A 26,727-nucleotide genomic window follows, 5' to 3' on the forward strand; every position below is an offset into this window, starting at 1 on the left:
CTGTAGTTGTTAAGGTGCACTCTGATGTATTAGGCCACATTGATTATTATCTATTGGTAAGAATCCCAGAACTTAATGGTTTCCCTCAGCAGTAGTCATTTATTATTTTCTATCATGGTTCTGGAGCATAACTGGGCTCAGCTAGGTGCATCTTGCCTGAGCTGTCTCATGTAGTTGCAGCCATGAGTGACTTGTGGCTTCATTTGAGGCTAGCCCACTGACACGGCTGGAGGCAACTAAAGATGGCTCTTGTCTGGGACATCAGCTGGCCTTGCCATGTGGTTTCTCTTCCTCACAGCATAGTGATTGGTTCCTTGAGCGAGCTTCCCAAGTGGACCAGGCAGAAACTCTGTGGCCTTTATGACCCATGGAAGGCACATGCCATTCCCTCTTCTGCGGTTACAAGCTTACCCAGATTCAGGAGGAGGGAACGTAGAGGGAAATAATACGAGAAGGAGACAAGAAAAGAAAAGAGGAAAAGTTACTCCTGGGGGTGGTGGTGGAGTGGCACTAGTGAGCTGCACCCAGCAGAAATGAGAGCAGGAGACAAAACATTTCAGGGGGAGGTATGGGGGAGGCAGGACAGATACTCCCTGGTGAATAGGGTGTCCCTGATACTTACTGGGCCACGGTCACAGGAACTGTACCTGAGGGCATGCCCTTGACAGTATCTCGTTGAGGAGAACAAGGTATATTAACTAGTCACACTCAGCATCTGGGACACAGTACAGCCTCTCTCTAGTTACCCTAATAAGCTGGCTGGGAAGTGGTGAGTACAATAGGTAAAGTATCAAAATCACCTTGTGACTGAGATGAATTTCTAGTCTTCCTATAAGGGTGAGTGAAACATACTAGTATAAAAATATTGTGTATATATTGAATGAGAAGATGGTCCCTTACAGTTATCCTTTCTCACTTCCTCCTTCCCTTGAAACCAAACTTTATTTTTATTATTAAAATATGTACACTTGATAAAAAAAAGTCAAGTATTTATTAGGTGCTTACAGTATGCTAGCACTACTCTAGTTTGGGGTGTAAAGCGGATCAAATCTAGTGATCACTTACTATTGTTTTATACAATCATTTTATTTATCTTATATGAATTCTGAGAAAGGGTTAGTGTTATCTTTCTGTGAGGCATCTAGTAAGTCATTTAGCTTCTAAAAGACTCTATTTTTCAGATAGATTCTATCTGTAATACCCATTTGCACAGCTCTTGTAGATATTGGAGACATGTTTGTAAAATGAAAAGCAAGCAAGGAAACACTTCACATAAATACTGAATTTCATACCTTTATAGAAAGTGATTCAATCAGATGCCCCAAAGCAGCATCCTGGCACATACTGCTATACATTCAAAATTGTAATGATTGTATGCATTCACTCATTCCACTGATCTTGGTTGAACACCTGGGATGTGTTAGTCAGTGTACCAGGCTCTGGGATTCGGGGATGAACAAGCTGGACTCGTATCTGTTCTGTGGAACCTACACAATGAGGCTTTCTCTGTGAAAAAGATCTGAAAATGCCTTAAGATTTAATGAAAAGGTGAAATGGATACATAAGGAAGTACAATCACTTGTGCGCATATTTCAGATAAATGTGATGTGGAAGGGGTTTTGAGTGGCTAAAGAGCAGTTGTCAGCAATGATGCAGTAGAACTGTGACATTTTCAAGGAAGCCACCTCTGAGTGCAGTGTATTGCCTGGACACTTTTGTAATGCTGAAGAAAATGGTTTACTTGGTGGCACTTGTCAACTTTAATCCAGGCTGGTTTTAGAAAATCAACTTTAGTAGGACAAGGACATGCAGTAGCATGTGGTAAGAAGAAAGGATCCTGGAATAGTAAGACAACAGCTTGTTTGTTTCTCTCCCCTATAGTTTTGGGTACAATTATATCTGTTGCGAGATTTTTTTCTACGCTCACTTGTATTTATAAGAGTATAATTATTCAGGGAGTAAATATGAAAAATGTCTCATAAGGAAGTTTTTCTTCAACTCAGACATTATATCATTAATAATTTAAATCTCATTATAACCTGAGTGCCACATCCTTCTTCCTGTATGGAGACCTTGGAGAAAAATTGTGGCCCAATGCCATCTTCATTTATTCATGTATTATCAGTGTTCATAATGATGACATCAAATATCCAAAAATAGCTATATGAGGCCACATATTTCTAAGAAAATAGATGTCTGCAGTTAGGATTTTAAACTCCATGTATTTGGATGTAGTCCAGTGATTCATTTTCTGAGAGTCCTTGAACCTGAAGACATACCCAATTTTTGTTTTTTCCCCAGAGTAGAATTCAATGCAAACCAGCATTTTTAGATACTTTCTAAGTTTTCGGCACCGCACTGAATGTTTCACACATTATCTCATTTGCCCTCATAATAACCTCAACAGGTAGGCATTATCAGTTTACAGGTGAAGAATCCGAGGCTTAGGCTAAGTAATGATGTCCAGTGTGGGGTCAAGTGGGAATGTCACATCTGTCCCATGCAAAAGCCCTTTGATGGTAACTGCCGTGTTTTGCTGCTGATGGATTCTAATTTTGTCTTTGTTCTCTTCTTTATTTCCTAAATTTTCTATAATAAATGTGAATCAATTGTATATTCCAAAAATATCAACCAATCTAATTTAAAACATGCTGTGATACAGTTAGATGAAAAAACTTATTTTTGTGTATGGTGTGAAAAATATAAAACTACATAAGGCAGAACACTATAACCATATATTTAACAATTCAATAGGTACTGTCATTACTGCTTAAAACGAAGTGCAGTAGACATATACTGCGACTATTAAGGTTTCTGCTTCAGTTATTTTTCTTGGGAAAATAATACCTGTTGATTTGAGATCTTTAGTTCCAGATTCTAAATAGATTTTTATTTCATTGCCAGCATGATTAGGGAATTGTCTTTTGACAAGGATAAGAAAGGCTTATTCTTCCTGTTTGTAGGCGTGTATGTATACAGAAAGGTTATAGATGACTTTTGAGGAAGTTTGGTGATTTAAGGAAGGGAAATATACTTGAGTGGCTAGAAGACTCAGTCCAGGTTTCTGATGATAGTGGGGGCTTGAGCATGTTTTCCCTTTTCTTTTTCTCCCCCCACCACCATGATTTGATTGCAGGGTCAGCTATCAGTACTGTGGGAGACAAATTAGTTTAGAGAATTAAATCAGCTAAATTTAGGCTGTTCTTTAGTTCTCCCCTGATCTCATCCCCCTTGCTTCCACACACCTACTGCCAAGAGCGCCTTCCTTTTTGGCCTTGAGCTTGTCCCAAAGATCTTTGAAGGTTTTGCCGAAGTGGGTCTTGGGTAGGATCTGGGAGTCTGAATTTTTAACAAGTGATCTAGGTAAGTTGTATGATCAGGCATATTTGAGAACTCCTAGGCTAGAGTAAAGCATGTATGAAGAAAAGCAGTCAGAAGTGAGATTGTAAAGCTGGATTGGTCAGATGTGAAGAGGCTTAAATCATAAGCTGTGGACTTGGGAGGTGGTGCTGTAAGCTGTGGGGAGCCAGTGATGGGCACCCTGTAAATAGGGCAGCACCTGCAGCAGTTGGATTGGAAGGAGGAGGCACGGGAGGGCAGACGTTGTTAAAGACATCTGAGCTTGAGGCAATGGGAGTCTGGACTAGAACTGCCACAGGTGCAGGGAGGAGGGAGCAAGAGGAAGTGCTACTGACGTGCTGGCCTTGGAAGAGCCCGGTGAGTGATTGGACGTGGAAGACGGAGCACAGAAAGGAGACAGAAGAAGGGATGGGGGCTGTGTGGACAGGAGGATGGTCCCAGGGGGCATTTAGGAGGGAAGATGGATGCGAGTTTGTTGGCATCTATTTGAGTTTGAAGTTCCACTGGGACTTCCATTTGCGGTGTCCCGCAGGCTGAGGGAATGGGTAGCTCAGGAGAGACTGTCTCTGAAGAGCGCTGTATTTGGCCCTTTTCTCCATGGAGATGATGGGGACACCATGTGATTAGATGAGATTGCTAAGGAGGACATTACAGAGAGCATAGAGGTGTCCTGGGGGAACAGTTACGGGACAGGTGGAGGAGAGAGAGCTGTTGGAGGACAAGGAGGGCATGCTGTCACAGGAGCTGAGAAGGTGGAAGTGGCCAGCAGTTCTGAATTTTGCAGAGAGGGTAAGGAGAATGAGTGTTTATTAAAGGACATTGGATTTAGCTCAGTTGTAATCATAAGGGGAGAAGCTCGATGGTAAGATTTAATGAGTAAAGAGATGATGAGGAAGTGAAAGTAGGTAATTTTTAAAAAGTTTTATGGTAAAGGGCAGAGACTTTCATGTGAGCTTGGATGTGAGGAGGCTTTTGAGGTCAGGGGAGGCTTGTGTAAATTCAGAAGCTCGGGTGGAGGAGGATAAAGGTGAGTGAGGTGGGGTATGCGTCATGCAGGGTCCTGGAGGGCAGCGGTTCACAGAGACAGTTACTCATTTGGTGCCCACCTACTCTTCATGTCCAAGTTCCAGGACTGCGCTGGGGCTGCAGAGATAAGACTCAGTCTTATTCGGTAAGTAACTCCAGACTAGAATGAAAGTCAACAGTACGGACTTGAGCCTGGGTGTCTCAGGGATGGAGGTCCCACAGCCTTGGGGAGGACTTGGTCAGGAAACAGCAGTCGAGCATGAGGATCAATACTAGGATGACATGTGTACAGTAGAGGAGGGCGGGGGGCGGAGGGCGGAGGGTGGGGGAGACAAGGACTTCATCATCCTGTGCAGGACGTGTGGTAGTCTTCCTCCGCCAAAGGGAAGAAGCTTATTTCAAGTGGGGGGACCAGCATGGGCAAGTACTTGGAAATGTATCGGAAGAACAATAGTTTGTTTGGCTGAAGTGGAGAGAAGATACTCAGAGGTGAGGCTGTAGAGCAGGGGTGGGGAATGGGTCCTGTGAGGCCTTCAGTATCTTTTGGTCTGGCCCTGCCCAGGCGTTAGGGGTGAGTTAATTAAATGTTGGACCAAATACAGCAGGCTAATTTTTAAGTTGATAATTTTGTATGGCCCTCGAATGATGTTCTAAATATCCAAATGGCCCTTGGCAGAAAAAAGGTTCCCCACCCCTGCTATAGAGCACAAAATGTCACATCTCTTGAGGAGGAGTTGAAGGTGTTTTTTTTATTTTCATGTGTGTGTTTTTCCTGAAAGCGCTGGGGGAACTGTGATAAGGATTGGAGCAGAAATGTGCAATGATCTGTTTGCCTTTAGAAGGACTGCCCTGGCGGCAGTATGGAGGGAGGGTGGTTTAGAGGGACAAGACTGGAGGCAGCAGCCAGGTTCATAGGCTGGTGTTTGGTCCAGGTGAGAGAAACATCCATTGATGTCAGAGAGAAACATTGATTGGCTGCCTCCTGCACATGCCCCAACCGGGGATCAAACCCACAAGCTTGGTATGTGCCCTGATCGGGAACCGAATCCACAACACTCCAAACAACGAGCCACCCAGCCAGAGTGATCATGTTTTAAAATGTCCTTATCTATTAAAGACGTGTGTTTAGGCATTTACAGGCAAAATGGTATGGTGTCTAAGATTTACTTTAAACACACTGAAGCAGGAAGAGTTTGGGTGTAAAGATGGAATCTCAATAGCACAATGTTGGTAATTGTTGAAGAGGGTGAATAAGGTTCATTCTGTTCTCACTTTACAGCAACCTGTGAACAGTTCCATTTAAATAAAAGCTTTAAAACAAAAGTGAATGTAGTGCAGTGTAGTAGCCAAGAGCAGGAGGGAGTTGAAGGTCTGTTTCTCGCCTGTTTTTTTGGCACTTACTGTGGGTACGTGTCACTCTGTCTGCACGTGGGATGATCATCCTTCTGCCTGTCTGACCCGCGAACCAAGGAATGTGGCTCCAACAGCTGGAAGGGGTTTCTGAGAGAACGACGCTGTAGCGCCCGGATTCGGGCAGGGGTCTGGGCACTTCCTGTCTCATTCTCCTCAGGCTTTCGTCTCCAGTGGAAATGACCATGCAGGGAATTCCTTATGTCCTCATCATATGTTTAAGGCTTTTGAATGAGTGAGATGTGGGATGGTAACTTAGGGGAGTGATCTGTAAAGAGAGATGGAGGGGGAAAGAATAGAAATTTACACATGGCATGTTTCCACAAGTAGACCTTGTGGTCGTCAGGGGCTCTTATTAATTCAAACCTGTGCTGGCATCTTTCAAGCCAGAGTGTCAGTCAGTGCTGTGCGGGTGTTTTTTCTTGTCTGACTAAACTCCCACTGAAGTGTCTGCCCTTTGCAGACAGCAGGATAGTGAAATGAGAATTGAATCAGCTAAATTTAGTTCCCCCAAATTTAGTTCCCCTAAATTTAGTTTCCTGTGTGTTTCAGCCTAGGATTACATATTCATGTAATTCATGTTCTTTAGTCCCCCCACCCCCCACCTCGCTCTCCTCCCCCTTTGGTTACAACGGGAATGTGATTCCAGCGAACCCACAGGGACCTGTTTGCTTCTTTGAATTATTTCCAGCCCAGTAGGATGTTCATATGTCATATCAGAGGCATACGGGCCCATCTAGTTTGATCGTCATCTTCGTTGTTATTTGGCATTTAGAATCATTATGCCTTCCCTCTCAGGATCGTCAGGTGCTTAGAGGAAGGCCCAGCTTTTTCTTGACACCAGCTGGTGCTTTGCCTGGGCGGATAGAATGAGTAAGTCCCGTAGCCTCCCTATATTCACCTCTGCCATGTCACCACAATGACATGGTCCATGATGGCAAAAGGGAATGTTTTTTGAGGACATGATAAAATGCCTTTGAGTTGTCGGTTGAGACATCCTGGCCCAGAACCACCCTGTGCCTTAGTGTTTCAGCCTAGGATTACATATTCATTCGTTTGATCAATTAACATTCCCTGTGTCCATGCACTAGGAGTATGCTCGGGGTGCTGTTCACAGATCAAGGTTTGTTCATGGCAGCGAACTTCATTTATGTTCTGGATTTGGGGACTATGGACATGAAGATCTAAAAGGGTTTCAGGAAGTAATGGGGTCTTCACTTGCCTTTTCCCTCACCTCCTTTTAGTAACTCTATGACAATATGTCCTAGCCTCTGTTGCTCTCCACGGGGAAATGATTGGAGAAGCATGGGGAGAAGTTCCCTCCTGGTGGAAGATTTTCTTTTGGCAAAGCTTTTGCGGGAAGGGTAGCAGCAGAAAAATGTTATCCATTCAGTTAACAAATATCTATTTGGTGCTTACTAAGTACAAGGGACTCTAAATATAAGGACTGAGAATAGGTTTAGCTACATCTTATCCCCAGGGCAGATGCTTTCTCAGCTTTAAATTTTCTTAATTTGTAGCAAATACCAGAACAAAAACAACAGCATCCATTCTTTTGTAGACATAATTTAGAAGAACACAAACTCATCTAAGGAGCTAGGATAAATGTAAAGGCAGAGCATTAACAAACATGAACTCTTACCGTTACTTTTCCTGTGTGTTCAAAAATTTGGTGATAGTTTCATTGACTGGATCAATAGCTCATTATAATGGGGTTATTCCAGAATTCATTGCATAAAAATCAAATATTAGAAATGTTGGAAATCATAAATTGTTACATTTATTGTAATAAAAGCTGGTGAACATGAGTTGATATTCTTGTTTTGAGTCCACTGTCATGTCAAGGTTTTAGAAGTTTTTTTGCATTTGTTCTAGAAAATTTGTTAGGCAACTCATCTTTCCATCACTACTTCCCCTCTAGGAAAAGTAATAATCTTTGAACATTTTTTAGAATTAGGAAGTGGTTAGTTTTACTTTCTGTTTTACACATTACCATGTTGTCTGAATTTTTTTTTTAAAGAGGTATGTATGTCTTTAATTTTTAAATACTTGGGTTTTGACTGACAGCATTTTACATAATTGTGATAAAAATTCAAATGCTGCAAAGGGATATACTGGGTGAAGAGGGAGCAGAACGGTTTCTTCCCTACTGCCAATGTTCCTGGAGCAAAACATTCTTGACCTCTCTCCGCCCAAAGACTCATCTGATTGGTGAGTTCGGAGGGGAAATCAGGTGCAAATGGCCCAGCCCCTTCCCCTCCCTCTCTCCTGGAGCCGGTCTGCTCGCAGATAGAGGACACTCAGCCACTGTGCCCTGCCTGGTGAGGGAGGAATGTGCTGGCCATCCTTGCTGGGGAGCCGGTAGGTAAGTCTTGTCTCAATCCAAGGCTCAGTTCATCAAGAGAGGTTGCTGGCTCAACACTTAAGCCTCTTACTCAAATATCACCTTATAAGGACTAATGATGACATATTGACTTCTCTGTGCTTATTGGTGTTATTTCTAAATTAGTTCAGAACCAGAGACGGGCAGAGGGGTGTTACTTATTGCAGTTCCCTAAGATGCACAATATAGTGAGAAAGAAGCCCCCCTCTCAACCCAGACACCATCACCAAGTCCTATAAATTCTCCCAGAAATGTTCTGTGCACGTACAGATGCATCTAGAAATGGGTATATGTATCTCCCTTCTTTTTATGTTAAACAGCGATGAATGCTCGGTTCTCTACTAGCTTTTTCCATTTTGATGATGTATTTGATACTTTTTACTGGCTACATACTGTTCCATAACATGGATGCTGTGCTGATTTTATAACCGGAAAGAATAAGAATAAACGTGCCTCTATTTGAGCCTCACACCCTGATAAACCACGAGATGCAGGACGGTTCTGCTGCTGGCCGACAGGCATAGCAGCTGCTTTCTGCGTTAAGACTTGGTGCTTGGTGCCTGATCATGGAGAGCGTGCTGCAAATCTTGTATGTAGGGACCTGCTTTTTTAGAGAATCTTCAGCTGACATTCAGGGAGTTATAAGCTGAGAAGTAGCTAGACTGTGCCTTTAGGGCAGTTAGTAATACTTTTTATGAAAGAACTCTTTGGTACTGACATCTAAAGGTTATTCTAAAATGTTTAAAAAATAAAATAAAATATTTGTATAAATGTGTATATTTTGAAAATCAGGTATCTTAGTGAAATTTTATCATAAACTAGAGGCCCAATGCAGGAAATTCGTGCAAGAGTAGGCATTCCTTCCCCTGGCTGCCCGCACCGGCTTCCCTCTGGCACCCAGGACCCGGGCTTCCCTCGCAGCCCCGGCTTTGTCCAGAAGGTCGTCCAGTCTAATTAGTATATTCCGCTTTTATTATTATAGGTATTTTCTGTATTGTGGTCTATGCAAGAGCTCTAGAGCCTGGATGCTGTTTCGATTCTACAAAATTCAGTGCATTGGGTTATCTTTCATGGGTCATTATTCCTGGTGCACATTTAGTTCTAGCCAGAACGTTTTCCAAGGGGCTGGTGATTATATTACACAGAGTTCACAGAATGACGTTTAACTAGTAACCCCTAAACTTTATGTTGGGTGTTTCTGTAAGGTAAGAATAGTTTGTATTAAGTTGTGGTAGTTCATATCACCTTAGTTATTTTTTGTTGTATTATCCTTTCTGTTCAACTCTCTTAAGTTTTATTTGGGGACATTAACATATTCCATTACCAAAGGCAAGTGGATGCTTTATTGGTGTTGCTCTTCTGCTTGCTACTTTGCCATTTGTTTTCCAGCACCAATAGTGAGGCCGCTGGATTTAGTGTGCGTGTCTCTCAGGCTACAACCAGTAGGAGATCTACAAAAAGATTTATTGCAAGGAATTGGCTTATGTGACAGTGGCGGCAGGCTGGGCAAGTCTGAAATCCATAAGGCAGGCCTTGAGGAAGGGCAGGCCAGGAGGTGGAATTTCTTTTTCGTAGAAGCCTCAGCTCAGCTGTTCAGGCCTTTCCACTGTTGAATCAGGCTCACGGAGATTATCAAGGATAATCTCCTTGTCAATAATGGACCTCAGTCCTATCTACTGAATGACTTCACAGCAGCATCCAGATGCCTGTTTGGCTGAGTAGCTGTGGGCCATAGCACAGCCACGCTGACACCTAAACCTGACCATCGCAGTGTGTTTCTCTGTTGCTTGTTGGAATTCTTCTGGTTCCAGTAGTTAGTCCTGCCACTGCCTGGAGTCGTATTCAGTTGGCTGTATGCTCTTCCTTCTCTTTCCCACCCCCTCCTTTTTCTGCAATTAAGTTAACTTAGCAACTTATTGCTGTATCCAGAGCTTCCACTCTGCTTCAGTGCCAAACATTTATTTTATTATTTTCCCTTTGGTTTTCTGTGAAGTGTGTTTTCTCATTTGTGTTACTTGTCTAACCAGGACAGAGCGTTCCATTGTTTTCTTTATTAGCTAAAGTTACAGATCAGCTTGGCACCCCTCCCAGCAGGAGCGTTAGTTCTCAAAGACAATAGTTGCAAAATTGGATGGGGCTTTTTTGGCTCCTCAGCTGTTATCATTGTTCATTGTCACCCTAACTTGGGGAAATGCCATATTGGAGGTTTGATGGGATTAAAATGGAATAAGGAATCTAATTCTCTGTGTTTTGTGCTGCTTCTTCCAGAACATTCTCTTTCAAGACATTGCCCTTTCATGTTGGGTTTTCAAAGTTACAAAATCCCATTATCATTATCTGAAGAGCAACATTTATCAAATTTGATTCTTTTCACATTAGAAAATGTTAAAATATTATAAGGAAGTTGCTACAAGTGTGTCCTTCACTGAACTAGTCCAGCGTTTTGAATTGTTATTACTAAATTATAAAAGTCTTTGTTTCTCTACATTTTTTCTGATTGCCTACAGAACATTTTAATATTCTCGTTTCTTTATTCTATCCTTTTACATTTTAGAAAAAAAGGAAATGCCAGATTTTGGCAGAACTAGATAAGCACTGAATTCCAAGAGGTCAAAAAATGTTAATATGAATCATGGGCTAAAAGGTCTAAGATTTAGCTGTAGCCACTTATCTGTGATTAATAGAAATGGGCTTTTTTCTTCTTGGTATTTTAATGAGTAATAACAGGCTGATGGGAAAAAATGTGTAAGTATAAATTAAAACCCGAGTGTTCAGAGGCCCAGAATGTCCACAGAAAACACTGACCAACAAGCAAAGCATGGTAGAGTCTGTTATCTCTCCTGGTATCAAATATGACCTACTCATTTTCAAAGAATTATCAAGTATACAAAAATGAAATTCAATACATCACCTTGTGACCATCTTTATCTTGACCATCTATTGCTGTGCAACAAATCAACCAAATTTCAGCAGTTTAAGACACTAGTCATTTTGTGAAGCTTGTGTGGGTCAGGGTTTCAGGAGAGCCCAGCAGGCAGGTTTCTGGTCTCACGCAGCTGCAGTCAGGTGGTCAGGCCTTCTCTTTGCGGGGCCAGCCTAGTCTGGGTACCTGACAGCATGGAGGCCTCGAAGCAATCAGACTGCTACGGGATGGCTGAAGGCATCAGCTGTAAGCATGCTGTGAGCAAGGTGGAAGTTGCATCAGCTCTTCTGTCCTGGCCCTGGTTGCCACGTTGCTTAGTTCTGTTGGCTAGAGGTGAGTCACAAACCCACCAAGATTTATGGAGGGACTGCATCATTTGAGAGTGGAGTGGCAAGATTTTTGGAAGAACACATGGGACAGGAGATGGTGTTATGGGCATCTTTGGAAAAAAAACATTCTGCCCTGGTGTACCATCTGGCCACAACGATTCACATTTCTCTCCTGTGCGAAGTGTACTCTTGTGCTTCCAGGATTCTCCGGAAGTCGCATCCCATCATGGCTTCAGGCTCAGAGTCGGGGACCTGCCATCTAAATCAGGTCTGGGTGCAGACGAGGCTCCTGAGAACCAGCTCTTGGGGTATAGCTCCTTGAGTGCCCTTCTCAGTTATCGGCTCGATTCCCAGCCAAAGCACAGCAGGAGGGCAGGTACCTTGAAGGCCTGCCCCAGCGTGGGAAAACGGGAGGCACACGGGTCATGCAGCTCTGGATTCCTGCCAGGCCCTCCTTATCAGTTCCTGTTCTGCTGTCCTCTGTGGCTCTCGCTTCCACTTTCTGGGCCTTGGCTCTGCTCTGTAAGTCATCCTTTTTCTTAAGAAAGAGCCAGCCAGCCAGCATCTGTGGCTGAGTAGCCTTCTCATATCGCTTCCTGCCCCCAAAAGTTTGGGGATCTGAAGGCTCTTCATTTTGTATTCTCTGTTTCTTTTAGTCTAACCTGGCAATCATTTCATAGTACAAATATCTGAAAAAAACAAAAAAACAAAAATACAACCCGCACACACCTTGTGGGTTTTCTGTGAATCTTGTTGGGTTCACGCCATTTGACAAGAACCATGACCCCAAGATGCTTTGTCTGCTTTGAGCTCCTTGTGAAACTGCTGAGGGACAACCCTTAAGATTCTTAGAAGCTTTGTTATTTAATGTGGAGTTTCTGCAAGGTGTGCTTCAGATCCTTAGGAGGCCTTGGGTCAGTTTGAAAGTGTCTAGGAGGCAGTGCCTTAAATCGTTTTGAAGTCTTAGCGGTGTCATTCAGGCATGTCCCGGATTGGATTTGATCCTTGCTCTGAAGCCGGTTCTTGATTTGAGAATTGCTCGGCATCCGGACAGACTGGGATTGAGAGACCGTTTTATACTAAATCACGTGTTCTTTAGCTCTCTCTTTCTGCTCACATTTTATCTCAGGCAGCAAGCAGAACCCAGGTGTCACTTTAACTATTCTGCCTGGAAATCTCTGTAGCTCGGTCATTGAGTTCATCATGTATGTTTCCATTTCCCGCTATCCCGTACGTATCACTGTTGCCAAACTGTCACTGCATAGCAGGCTCCTCTTGTCTCTTAGCTAGTGTCCAATAACGCTTTTCCTTTAAGTCCCCCGTGACAGCCTTCTTACAACAACAGTCCTTTCATGATCTCGCACTGATTGGGTGCATCAGGAACCTGGAAAGGGCTTGTCCTCCTGCGTTCGCTGTCAGTGTGGAGCTGTGGCACCTGTCCTGGAGCCCTGCCTGCGAGGGAGCAAGCCTGACTGCCCCGGGCTTCTGTGATCGTGTTGCTGCAGTGACCAGTTGGGGTGATTAGTTACATGTCAGCAGTAACTGGATCAGTGAGCAGTACTGTTTTCCCTCTGGCCTTTGTCGCCCTCGAGCCTCAGTACATGTCAGCTTGTGTTCAGGGCTCCAAATATGACCATTCCCCTCTGGGTTTTTCCATTGTCTGATTCTAAACCCTCTGACTTGGTGTACAGCAGCGGCTACAAACTCACAGACACATCGCTTTTTAGGCTGTGCAGAGGAAATTTGTTTTAACTTGACATACTTTTACATTTAAAAACATCAAGAGCATTTGTATCAACAGCCAGCCTCCATGCTGTCCTCCACAGAGGGACAGATGTTCCACAGTCTCACAGCATTCCTATCTTCCTTGTAGCAATCACATTTTATTGAAATTATTCACATAAATGTCTGTTCACCTCTCTGGATTGTGAACTATGCCAAGGTATAGGCTTTTATCTTATTCACCTTTCCTCTAGAGCAGTGGTTCTCAACCTTCCTAATGCCGCGACCCTTCAATACAGTTCTTCATGTTGTGGTGACCCCCAACCATAAAATTATTTTTGTTGCTACTTCATAACTGTAATTTTGCTACTGTTATGAATCGTAATGTAAATATCTGATATGCAGGATGTATTTTCATTGTTACAAATTGAACATAATTAAAGCATAGTGATTAATCACAAAAACAATATGTAATTATATATGTGTTTTCCGATGGTCTTAGGTGACCCCTGTGAAAGGGTCGTTCGACCCCCAAAGGGGTCGCGACCCACAGGTTGAGAACCGCTGCTCTAGAGCTTGTCACCAAGGTAGGCATTAAATAAAACTTTGTTGACTGAATGAATAAATAGGTGATGGGTTCTTTAAAAGGGCTAAGGCTAGCTCTCTCTCCTGAAGGAGTTTACTGATCCGTCTGTCTTTTGTTGACTGTAATACAGAGTAGAATGATAAGGTGCAGGCAAAATACCAGTTGGAAGAATGGCAAAGGCAAAAGCCTCTTCAATGAGAAGAAAAGAGGTAAATAGCCAGTGTGGAAGGGCAGATCAGGCCAGCGTATGTATGTAATTCATATTTAAAAAGGGAGAGCTGTGAAAGTATGTAATTTGTACACAGCTGGATTGTGGGTTGCCTGAAGGGATTTGATGGGGGGAAAGTCTTGAAAAGGTAATTTGGAGTGAGGGTGTGGAGAGACTTGGATATGAAGGAGTCTGGACTCATTCTGTAGGCAGTAGTGAGTTCCTGGTGTTGGTTTTGTGTGTTGTATTTTTGTTGTTGTTGTTGTTGTTGTTGTTGTTGTTTGAGATAATGCTAATGTGCGCCTAGAGGCGTATGAAGGATAAAGTAGGCAAGAGATTAGAGGTCCGGAGATTGTTTAGCAGTCAGTTTGAATGGGGGATCCAAGAGATCAACATTGAAGAGCACGTGACCCAGCACAATGGAAGCAGAGGAGGTAAAACTTGCTGAATATAACACTTGATAGATTTTGGTTGTGAGAAAGATGAAGTGTATTATGATGATAGCACCTATCATGTCTTAGTGTTTATTATGTTCCAGGCATCATGTTAAGGAGTTTATATGACTGTGCCTTTTGCCAAGATGACAGGTGGGAGAATTTGGGAGGATTTTTGTTTTTTAACCCCAAATAAAATTTAATTTTAAATGCTTTGTGATTGAAACAGCTTATAGGAACTATGTGCCTTGTTAAGCCAGGCACAGGCAGACAATTCCTACAACCTTGTGTGTGTATATATACATGCTTAGTAGAAATAAAACTTTTATGTACTTCGGGGATTAATAGGTACAAACAACAATGTCGACTAGCTCAGTAGTTCTCCATCTTTTACATTTTACTTCTCCCAAATAGTTTATCAAATAATCAAGGTTCCAAATTGCCATAAACAAATGAATAATTTTATCATCTACCTATTATCATATTAATACTTACAGGACGTTTGAGAACCTAATTTTATGCTTTAATTGCCAAGGATCTATATGTCCATTTTGCAGAAAAATGAACAGGTATAAAATATTTGATCCTGTTTGTAAAAATGTATCTTGCATTCCTAATTATAAAGGAAACTTGAAAATACTGTGATACTTTTCTTTCCAAATCTAAAGATTAGAAAACAGTTTTCTGGTCACTCTGAACACCTGAACACTTGAGAACATAGATGAAATAAAATACCTCCTTCTAATAATTTATTAGTATAATATATCTGTGTTAGATAACATACATAAAAACATTTTTATTTAGAAATACATTAGTTATTCTTTCTCACTTTGTATGAAGCAATATTATTTAGGCTCCTGACTTGCAGTATTGGCATAATCATCATGGAGCCAATTTTTGCATCATCTTAACACAGTTTTTCAGAGGACACCCTTCTCACTTTCATCAAAAATACATAGCACTGTGTTTCTTCATGTTGCTTTTACAAGAAATGTTATCCCAAGTCATATCTATCAATTTGAGTAATATTAATATAGTCCTCCCCAGTACTTATATGTGCTTGGTACGTAAAAATCAATTAGTATGTTGCTTTTAAAGGTGAGATTTGAGAGGCTTCTATAATAAAATGGAGATATTTGCCATTGTAAAGTAGTTATTCCCTGGAATGGCTACTAAATTCATGTTAATTGGGTTTGTCAAATGTTATGTTTCCATGAGCTAAGTTTTACTGTCAGTGGTGGGCGGTGAACATTGAAAACTGGCATTCTGGCCGTGAGGGGGTTGAGCTGGGGGCGGGGGTTGGGGGGGGGGCATGTAGCATTTTCTCATTCCATTGTGTTAGTATTTCTACTCTGGCCAACATCAAGCGACTAATGCGAAATCAACTGTCCGACAAACTTTCTGAAAGTTTAACAGTGGCTCTCCTGAGCCAGTGTGAGCCAATCCAGCATGGAGGTGTTAAGACAGACAACACTGGAGAAGTGTCAGAATGAGGCTGGGTGGAGCCTTAACACATGGGTTGGAGGTGGAGAGCTAGAAATCCATCAGGCATTCATCTCCAAAAGAGCATTTGGAAAGCAAGACTGAGAGATGAAGTTTCTAAGGTCATCAGGTTAATGAGTGAGGAGAGGGCGTGGAGAGGGTGTTCACGCGGGAGACAGTGCCTAGAGAGCTACGAGCAGCCTGTTTGTGGTCAAGACTGAGAACAAGGATCAGTAGGAGAGAGAAGTAGGAGGAGAAGCACACGAACACAGGTTTGGAGAGAGTGTGAAGTAAAAGAATGGGATTCAGCTGGGTCTATAAGATAGCTTTGTGGCAACAGAGAGGAGCACTGAACTGTGCAATTGTGAAGTCATTAAATCCTGGGGAATATGAGAGAGAGAGGTTTTGGTGGCCTGTGGGGAACAGGTAATATTTTATGTGAGTGAGGATGGGCTGAGGAAGTAAGGGCTGCTCTTTAGAAAAACGTTGACAGGGAAATGACAGAGGGACTGCTCAAGAAGCACATCCGCCCCCCACCTCCACCCCCTTCTGTGAATAGAAGTATAAGAGAGAATTAAACATGGCTATGCTGTGATGGATGGAGAGGAGTCAGGGCCTGGCTGTCAGTGTCTTGAAGAAATAAATGAGGAGCACAGCCGGATACATTGGTCTTTAAAGGAGAAGGAATCCAGTTTCCTTACACGCTGGAGGGAAACAGGCTAGGAGTGGGGAGAGCCTGAGGAAGCTTCTTAGGAAGAGAACGGCTGGGTGTAAGTTGGTGCTCTCATGTGAAGTTATTCGGAGTGATTGGGGCGGCTGAGATCGGGCTCTCCTGTGAGTAACAGAGGCAGAGGCTAGCGGTGGAGAGGTGGGGTCAGACTGCTGGTCTCACTTCCTAGCACTGCCTCTCCCAGCTGTATGCGCTTGAGCCAGGATGAGCCACGCCTCAGTATTCCCTCTGAAAAATGGGCTGATAAAATTACTGTCAGCTCACAGGGCTACGGAGAAGATTACATTAGCCAATATATTTCAAGTGCTCAGAGTGTGGTTAACTGTTGTTCCATTGACAACTGCTGGTATTTTGGCCCGGGGAGAGGAATAGGCTAACAGTGATTGGCAGTGTTGTCCAGCACAGTGTTTCTCACACCTGCACGAGGATCTTGCTAAAGGAAGATTAGGAATCAGTGGGTTTGGGGTGGGTGGGGCCCACGAGTCAGCATTTCTAACAAGCTCCCAGCTGATGCTGTCGCTGCTGGTCTAGGGAGTGGCAGGGTGCAGCAGCGCTAATGCCCCAACTAGGAGTGGCCAGTGGCCACTGAATATTCTTCAGTTCCCAAATAAGAACCCCATTTGTTAAACTATGTGCGACTTAGTGTCCTTGGTTCTAAAAGGTAGTATTTGTTTCCTATCCTCCCTGCAGGGATATAATTTTGATGGCCATTTTATTGCTTTCTGGTCTCTTCAGTAGAAGTCAGGATTTTAAAAAGATTCCCATGTGATTCTAATGTGCAGCCAAGGTTGAGAACCACTGCACTAGGCTATTCTCCATGCAGAGTGAATGTTTGGGCCGAGCCTGCAGCTTTCCCCCAGGTGTAGATTGGACGGGCCAGGGCGCAGGGGCGTGGGGCCCTAATAAGTGCACCATCAGGAGTCAGCTGTGAGCCCCAGACCTGGTATGACAGGGTGAAGCCAGCAGGGGCTGATGGGAGAGGCAACGAGGACCCAGTGCCGCGGAGCACAGTGAGGCCAGGCAGTAGGTGTGGGACGGAGGTGCCAGAGGTGGTGGTCGAGGTGGCAAGTTACGGAACAGCAAAGTGTTTATTACTGGAACCTCACTGGGTTTTGTTTGCTTGGCAGTGCCATTAGAAACAGCAGTTGATTAGAGACATGTTTTGTACTTCCAGTGTGTAGAATGCCTGATAAGAGAAAAGTTACTGGGTGCTGTTTCCTGGGTTAGTTGGGTTCAGGCTGCAGTCAGGCATGCAGTCTGTCTGTCTGTCTAACCAGTGGGGAAGTGGGGTGCAGGATTCCCAATGCCAGGGACAGCCATTCCGGGGAGATTCCAAAGTCCCGCCTCCAAGGAGAAGTGAAGGTGGCTGTGGAGCTGCTGGGTGCTGCCTCGGAGCGGGTGGGCATTTGGGTCGGTACATCTTTGTTTTCTGTCTTTCTGGGATCAGCAGTAAAATCTTTAAACAAACAATGAAGAAATCACATTTACCCCTCGTTTAGAGTGTATTAGAGAAACGTGCTTCCATTTCTAACATTTAACACCCCGCATAGGGACTTCATCCGCTGGTTCTCTCACATTCAAATCCTGCTTCCTCTTCTGGGGTCAGGCAGGGGCAGGACGCTTCAGATCAGAGGGGCACCATTGGGGAAGACTGGTCAGCCTGTTTGCCTCACCTCTGCCACTCTCCCCATTGGACTGCTCTGCCTCTGACCTCTGACTCCGAGGCCACCAGCCAGCGAACTAACTACAGGCTCCTCTGCCTGTCTCAGCCTGATTTCTTTTCTTGGATGAATCAGGACTTCATTTCTTTAGTGGATTTTCATAAAGGTGCTGTTTTGAGAAAGGGAAGAAATATTACTTTCCTTTTCAGATATACATAGAACTGTTCAGTTGTATTTGATTCCCAGTGTTGGGAATAAATGTTACTCCACATAAGACTTTTCTAACCTCAGTATTGCCAGCTGTGACCACAGGAGTTGGTGGGTTTGTGAATAGCTCTATCACAGTTAAGCTTATTTCTCTGAGAGTCGTTGTAATGAATGTATATATATATATATATATATATATATATATATATATGTATATATATATATATATATATATATATATTCTTTATTGTTTAAAGTATTACATGAGTCTTTCTTTTCCTCCATTGATCTCTCCCCCACCACCCCCTCCCCCAAGCACAAGCCCTCGCCACCCTACTGTCTATGTTCATTGGTTTTGCTCATATGTATGCATACAAGTCCTTTGGTTGATCATTTACCCTCTCACCCCCCGCCTTCCCTCATAGGTTGTACAGTCTGTTCAATGCTTCTATGTGCATAGATTATATTTTTAAAGTCAGAGAGATAAAAATGCATTCTACCACCTGTTTCTTGGTTTTACTAAGTAAATAATTTAATAGAATAAAGAACAATGTAAAGATAATGCAGAGTCCTGAGGGTGAAAACCTCCCTTTGCCTTATTGTAGGGGTTGGGGGGAATAGCAGCATTTATACATCTTGTTCTGAAATTTTTATTTTGTAGAATATTCTTCAGTTCCCAAATAAGAACCCCATTTGTTAAACTATGTGCGACTTAGTGTCCTTGGTTCTAAAAGGTAGTATTTGTTTCCTATCCTCCCTGCAAGGATAGAACTTTGATGGCCATTTTATTGCTTTCTGGTCTCTTCGGTAGAAGTCAGGGTCACATAAACACACAGTGAGGCCTGGGTGTCAAATTGTGCAGCAAGTGTTTTCCCTTCCAGTAAACTGAGAGGGCATTCGAATGCACAAGCTTGCATTCTTATTCTTGCTATTGTTATGCCATTATCGCATGCTACATAGACTCTTGAATGTTCTTTGTCTTAACTTCTACATTTATTTGTTCAACCAATATTTATTGTTTAAAGGTCCGAACAAACTTATATTCTTTTTTTTTAAACCTTTTTTCTTTATTTTACACCACCACAACCTACACGGTTGCTTTTTTCCAAACTTGTATTCTTATTCTTGTTATTGTTATGTGAATATTTTATGCTACACAGATTTTTGAATGTTCTTTGCCTTAATTTCTACATTTATTTTTTTCAACTTAAAGGTCCATGGCACCATTTCTTTCATTGTTAGAGCCTGGACATTTTGCTTTATCTTTCTCTCTTCCAGCAAATAAAACCAAGAGGGAGACAGCCAGGGTTCTAAAACAACATAGAAATAGAAGCTGGCCATTTTATTGTCTGTAGTTGGATCCTGCTTGTAGAAAGGAAACTGACAGATCTTATGCACAGAGGAAAAGGAGCATAAACTAAATTTCAGGATATGAGGCTGCACTGTCTTTGAGTGTTTTCAGAAGAGAGAGATTTACTTAGTATAATCTTTTAGATGAGTACTTGAAGAATACTAATTCATTAACCATGCTTGGGTTTACAATTTCAGTAAAAGGAGCTTTGTTCTCTTTCTAAAACACAATTATACTGTTTTCTCACTGTTCAGTTAATTCGTTTTGTGATAGGTGTAGCTTTAAATTCTTTCTTTTAAATGTAGTTACTAACAGATCTTCCTCTATATTGTGCTCATGATTAGTGTTGTTAAGACAATAACTAATTTTATTATATATGTCAACAGAAAATTATTTTCTCCTATCCGTTTCTTTGTAGCTTTAAAATGAACAATCTGTTCTGAAAATACTGAAGTGCATTTCAGCACTTTTTCTGCCATACTTTGCCAGCATCTTCATAAGCACCATTAAAATCACTATCATTAGAGTAAGTCTTTTCAATTACTCAAAATGCAAGCGGAAAAAAATAACTTATGCCAAGCTCAGAAGGGGTTTCGCTAAGTGCTAAGTGTTTTGAAGGAGAGTTCTTTAAAAAAAAATTTTGGTGTGGAAAAAAAAGCTCTTTTTCTTTTTAAATTGAGCGTAACTATTGGCAGTTATTAATAAGGACTTTTACTTGCTTTTTAACCTTTTTTTTTTTTTTTTACTTCTATGTTGGAACTCAAATCTTCTAGACAAGTGATCAGGTTACTTTTATAGGTTCCACCTATAAAATCAGACCCAACCCTGAGCCTGCATTGTTTATGACCTCACATGGATGGAAAATGTATAAGTGCTCACTTTACATATAAGTTCTGTGGGTTTCCTCTCCAGATTAATGAAGCTCCCATGAAATAACTAAGTAGTTTCTATTATGGAAAAAAGCCTTTCTTCAAACTCATAGTCTTTCAAAGTCTTCACAGGACATATTTAGACAACTTCTTTTTCACAGTTATTCAATGGCATAAGAAGACTCTCTCAGTAGAATGGGAGTCTGGAGACTTTTTTTCTTGCCTTTATTTTGCGCTTGTAGCTATTGTCTGGGCCACTTTTCATCTGTAAAATGAGGGGTTGGACTAAACAGTCTCCAAGGCCCCTTTCCATGTGAAGTGTCTCTGAATCAGTGGATCACTGGTGGTTATGGTCACAGTGTGTTCATCTGCTACAGTGCTCTATTTAATTACGGCTCAGTCCATTTATTTTATATTTTAAGGCAAATGGCTTTGGTCAGAAGCTCATCATTCTCAGTCATACTATCCTTTTAAAAGTTTTGCTTTTTCAACCACAAAGACATTTGGAAAGCATACCCCGTGGATTACATCTCTACCCTAGTTTTATTTTTTTTTTTAAAGAAATAATTGCAGAAGACTGATTGTAATCTCTTTCGGTTATCTGGTATGGCTGATTATTATCTTGCTGTGTTCCTAGCAGTCTCAGAGTCTCAAAGTGTGCTACAAGGTGTGTTAAGAATAGTCTGATGCTGTTTTGCTGAAGTAAGTTGAGCAGAATCCTGGGAAAACATGCATGAGGTCAGGTTCTGAGAAAGAGCAAGGTGGCGACAGAGGGTATTTGCTTTTCCTACTTAGGTTTTAGATTGCTGATGCCTCTAGTCTAGTAGCTTCATTAGGCTGCCTGCATCCTTGTCTTCTCTCAGTCAGCAGTCTACTGCTCGCATGCATTTCTTAGGCAGTTTGGAGGCGCACCATGTGGCTTTTTATGTGTAGTAATTAATAAAGTGCTAATCGAAGCAAAAGCTAAAAATGAACTTGATCCTTAATGGCCGATGCGTGTGATATTCTTCCAAAATATTTTGTTCTACACGTTTATAGGAAAGCATTTCAAGAACACAGTATCTTTAGAAAGAGGATGAGTGTGGGGGTCTGGAGGCTGTGTAGTGTGTCTGGGTATTAACTGCTGGCGACCCCTGAATTCATAACCACTTAGCTTATTTTCAGGGTAGGTGTGTGCCATGTCATCCGAGTAGCAATGCCAGGAAGCACTGTTCACATTGGAGTGGTGAAGAATTGTTATATTTTTCCTTTGCAGGTCAGAAGAGTTCCTGGGTCAAGTGGTCACCTTCATAAAACCGAGGACGGTGACTGGGAGTGGAGTGACGACGAGATGGATGAAAAAAGTGAAGAGGGGAAAGCAGCTTTTTCTCAAGAAAAGGTACATGGCATTGATGATGATTAGCTCACCTGTGTCAATTTTTGTGGTATTTTTTTTTTGTGTGTGTATATATTAATAAATACATTATTGTTTTACAGTCAAGAAGAGTAAAAGAAGAAAATCCTGAGGTAAGTGGTGGTTCTTTATTGATTTTTAATTTTTTTTGCTGCTTCATTCTCTGCCCTGCCAGCCCCACCCCGGAAGTATCAGCATTTGTTTCACTTGAGGAAGAGACTTCAAAATACTCTTCTCATGCAGTGCTAGAAAAAAAGAAAATGGACTTGGCCTTTGCACGACCCCATTCTGTTTGAGTTCCTTTTGAGCTGTATAGATTGGAACAGGTCACTTTACTCTCTCAGCCTCAGTTTCCTCCTCTGCAAATGGGGATGATCACAATGCTTGCAAAGTTGCCCTGATGATTATTGATGAAATCACCTACAAAAAGCACTCTGGAGTCCTTAGCACAGACTAGTAACACAATTAATCCTAACTCTTGGTATTACTGTCAATTAGAAAACATAGCAGGCATACAGGAAAAATTTCTTTTTGATTTATAGTTTAAAGTAACATATTAAGATGGCTAGCAACTCTAGGTTGAATCTGTTGGTCTTGATTTTTAAATCTCCTGGGTAACTAAGTAGGCAAGGAACACACTTTTATCAGCTTCCCTTTGAGACTTGGTCATCTTTTGATTAACTCACTTCCTCCAGCTGGTTAATTATCCTAATACCTAATGACTAATGATGACTGTAGTTCAAAGGATGTGTGCTATTTCTCCTAGAGGAAATTTGAGCATATTTAAATGGCCCAGATATTTTACAGACCTAGTAATTAATGTGTACCTTGGTAAATTCTCATTAAGGCAATAGAAGACTTCAGGTTATAAGTGAGTCCATCCCAACTTTTTTAAATCAGCAGACATTTTCTTTTGATTAAGTGGGATAAAACCTATTCTACTTTAAGGGGCAATAGGCAGTTGGACCTTCTAAGAAAACAGCATCAGAGCTACAAGCCACACCTTCCCCTGTTATTGTCCCCTCCCTCTGTTTTCTTCTCATCCTCATGTCACATCGACAGGCCTTGTCAAAGGATTTTTCAGCCTGCTGGCTTTCTCTGGGTTACTCTCTTTCACATCCTGTTTTCTCTAGCTTATGAATTTATCTTTCCATTTTATACATGAAATATATGGTTTAATCAAGGAAGTTATCCCATGAGTTAGTGAGGATGGTGATGAACTCTACAGTAGGACACATTGACTACACAGATGTCCTGGGCATTTAGGAATGATCTTTACCCGGTATCATGAATTCTGCCCTCTTCTTGACCACTTTCCTATTGTATCTAGAGTAAAATAGTCAAGGTTTTTAATCTATTTTTAAGAGCATCTCTAACTAAAATGGTCAGTTTCACTAACATATAGAACAAACAACATAATTCAGATAGCACCATAGACACAAAAGGCATTCATTATTGGTTCACTGCAGGATATCCTCCTTGGATTATAGTTGCTGCATCCATCCTTACTAGGTCAGACTTGTTCTTCCTTACTAGGTCTGACTGATGTGTTATTTGGATAACATTATCTGTTGGGCGGGAATAAGGGGGCTTCTCAGGAGAAAGAGAAGTTGTCACCTCTAGTAAATGCCACGAAGGTTTTCAGATTACAGTGGTTCTCTGACAAAAGGCAGGAGATTCTGGAAGCACTGATGTGCCTTTTGGTTGTACCTCAAACCTTAAATAAGACTATGGGCTCGGCCTGAAAGATTCTTTACAAGAAATCATTTGGTGCAGGTGCAATCAGATGGTTAAGGGACGCAGATAATTTGTTTTTCTAATGTAGTCATCCTCCCTCCCGCCCCCAACAATTTAGTATGAATTTAGTGTCAAAAATATAGGAACATGGGAAGCATGTTACAGTGAACATGCACATACCTATCACCTGGATCCTACCACGACTATATTTGCTTAATCACATGCACATAATCTATTCACCCATCAGTCTATCTTCATTTTGCCATGCATTTCAAAGCAAACTGCAGACATCCACCCCCTTGCCCTGTTACTTTATTACTCACATACTTATTTTTGAGAGCACGGAGAGCAAGAATTTTATGCCCTTAACCTTTAGGAAACTCTTGGTACAAAGAATTTCTGCTGACTTCTGGTTATTTTAGAATTGATAGTAAGTTTAGAAATGGAAACTCTCCCTTTCGTTCTTTTTCATTGCTGTTCCTCTTGGAGTTTATTTTGTTGGGGAAAACAGTATCAGAGCTACAAGCCACACCTTGTAGAAAAACAGAGTGCGGTTCCTATCCTTTTGGAGCTGACATTCCAATGGGAATAAGCGGGAATAATAACCTTCATAAATACATAAATTATTTGGTTTCTTTCCATGGAATAGGAATAATGGGGGGAAAATAGAAAGGGTGGAGGTACAGTAGTGTGAAAGGGGGTTGTAATTTTAAGTAGGTTGGTCAAGGTAGGTCTTATGGAGAAGGGACATAGAGTAAAGATGTGAAAGGTTTGAAAGGCTTCAGTTGAATAAAGCTACAAAAAGGCCACTTTTTTTTCTTGCTCCTCTCGCCCCTGTGACTGTCACTTCTTTCCACAGAGGTTATCAGTTTGCAGTGTTATTTTCTTTGTGAGTGCTAAAAAAAAAAAAAAAAAAAAAAGGACCTTTAGGGTGGGCCCAAATCAAATCTGAATGGTGGCCTTGTAAGAAGAGAAAATTTAATTTGGACACACAAGAGTAGTATTGGCCTGGCCAGTGTGGCTCAGTGGTTGAGCATCGACCTATGAAGCAGGAGATCACGGTTTGATTCCCAGTCCGGGTACATGCTGGGTTGCTGGCTCAATTCCCAGTAGGGGCCATGAAGGAGGCAGCTGACCAATGATTCTCTCTCATTAGTGATTATTTCTATCTGTCCCTCTCCCTTCTTTTCTCTGAAATCAATAAAAACATTTTTTTTTAAAAAAAGAGGCATATTGAAGAATTTTATTATAGTCCAGGCTATGTTAATTGTGCAAATGTTCTGTTTCCCAACTCTGACATTTTTTTCGGGGGAGAAAATGCATTTGGTGTGGATTTAGGTTGAGTTAATTTTACTAGAGATTAGTCACAATGTGAAAGCTACATTTATTGCTTATATTACTCCATTGAGTGACATGCCTGATGATTATTAAAACTGACTTTAGCTTTAAAAAATTTTTTTCTGATGACATTGTGTTTTCCAAGTTCCTATTAGCTCTCATACATGTTTTTACATATATCTCCATTTGTAGATGGAGGGAAAGATTTGATTTCTCCCTCCAAATTTATTATACTTAACCTTTGAAATCACAGACAGTTTTAGCTAGATCAGCGGTTCTCAACCTGTGGGTCGCGACCCCTTTGGCGGTCAAACGACCCTTTCACAGGGGTCGCCTAAGACCATCCTGCATATCAGATATTTACATTACGATTCATAACAGTAGCAACATTACAATTATGAAGTAGCAACGAAAATAGTTTTATGGTTGGGTCACAACATGAGAAACTGTATTTAAAGGGCCAGAAGGTTGAGAACGTCTGAGCTAGATACTTTTATCATACCACTTTTTAAAAAGGCCTTCTTATTTCAGGTAACTGGCTTCCAACTAATTGTGAGAAAACTTAGATTTGTGACCAAAAAAATCTGTATTTCTGAAAATCATTTTCTTTTGGAACAATTCTATTATTTTTTTAATATATATATTTTTTATTTATTTCAGAGAGGAAGGGAAATAGAGAGATAGAAACATCAATGATAAGAGAGAATCATTGATTGGCTGCATCCTGCATAGCCCCCACTGTGGGGGATTGAGCCTGCAACCCCAGCATGTGCCCCTGGCCGGAATTGAACCTCGAACCCTTTAGTCTGCAGGCTGGTGCTCTATCCACTGAGCCAAACTGGCTAGGGCTGGAATACTTTTAGATTTGCGGGAAATTCGCAAAGGTCTACATAGCCCAGAGTTTCCATACACTCCTCACCCAGGTTCCTCCCCTGCATTAATTTCTCACGTCACCCTGGTATGCTTGTCACAACTGAGAAGCCAGCAGTGCTGCATAACCATCAACTACCCGCAGAACACTCATAGTTCACTCATTTGCCCACTACGTCCTTGTCCTTTCTCTGCTCCAGGATCCACTCCAGATAAACAGATTGCCTTCGGCCACGGTCATTTTAAAACAGAAACCAAAAACAGTAGGCAGAGCCCTCTGACAAATTGGAAAGCAGACCTTATCCCTTTCTTCTCTCCATTCCAGGACCTTTTCCTCTTTCAGCCAGTCCAGAGGCCTGTTTCCAGGGCGGTGTCCAATATTAACCTAGTATTCTCCCTCCCCCTATCAAAACACCATTCTCTCAAATATGCTTCTTATAAGCAAATTGTTTAACAGCAAAAGAATTCCAATAGACAAATTCATTTTATATTGTTGATGAATGGCAGCTGCTTAGTGTGTTAGCTTTTCTGTAAGAACGTGTGCCCAGAAGGCATGCCCCAAACAGACAGAATGGAGTTTATAACGGTGAAGTTTGGGGGCCTGTAGGTGGTTGCCAAGGAGGACGTTTGTATGGGGAACCCCCCCTCTGCACCACTCCTGGGCAGCTCTGCACATGTTCAGAGGGTCAGAGCGGTCACCCGCATTGC

The 26,727-nt window shown here is 41.9% G+C and overlaps 1 protein-coding gene across 1 annotated transcript in view; it reads left to right on the forward strand.

Annotated features, from left to right (window-relative positions):
* The window catches only part of STK39 (serine/threonine kinase 39), a 271,030-nt gene that overhangs the window by 138,599 nt on the left and 105,704 nt on the right, over positions 1-26,727 (forward strand). The window contains exons 11-12 of the mRNA XM_036319707.1: positions 21,937-22,059; positions 22,158-22,187. Of these exons, the coding sequence (XP_036175600.1) occupies positions 21,937-22,059; positions 22,158-22,187 (153 nt within the window). The remainder of the gene's footprint in view (positions 1-21,936; positions 22,060-22,157; positions 22,188-26,727) is intronic.

Source organism: Myotis myotis, unplaced genomic scaffold (genome assembly GCF_014108235.1).
Source record: "Myotis myotis isolate mMyoMyo1 unplaced genomic scaffold, mMyoMyo1.p scaffold_m19_p_8, whole genome shotgun sequence".
Lineage (NCBI taxonomy): Eukaryota > Metazoa > Chordata > Mammalia > Chiroptera > Vespertilionidae > Myotis > Myotis myotis.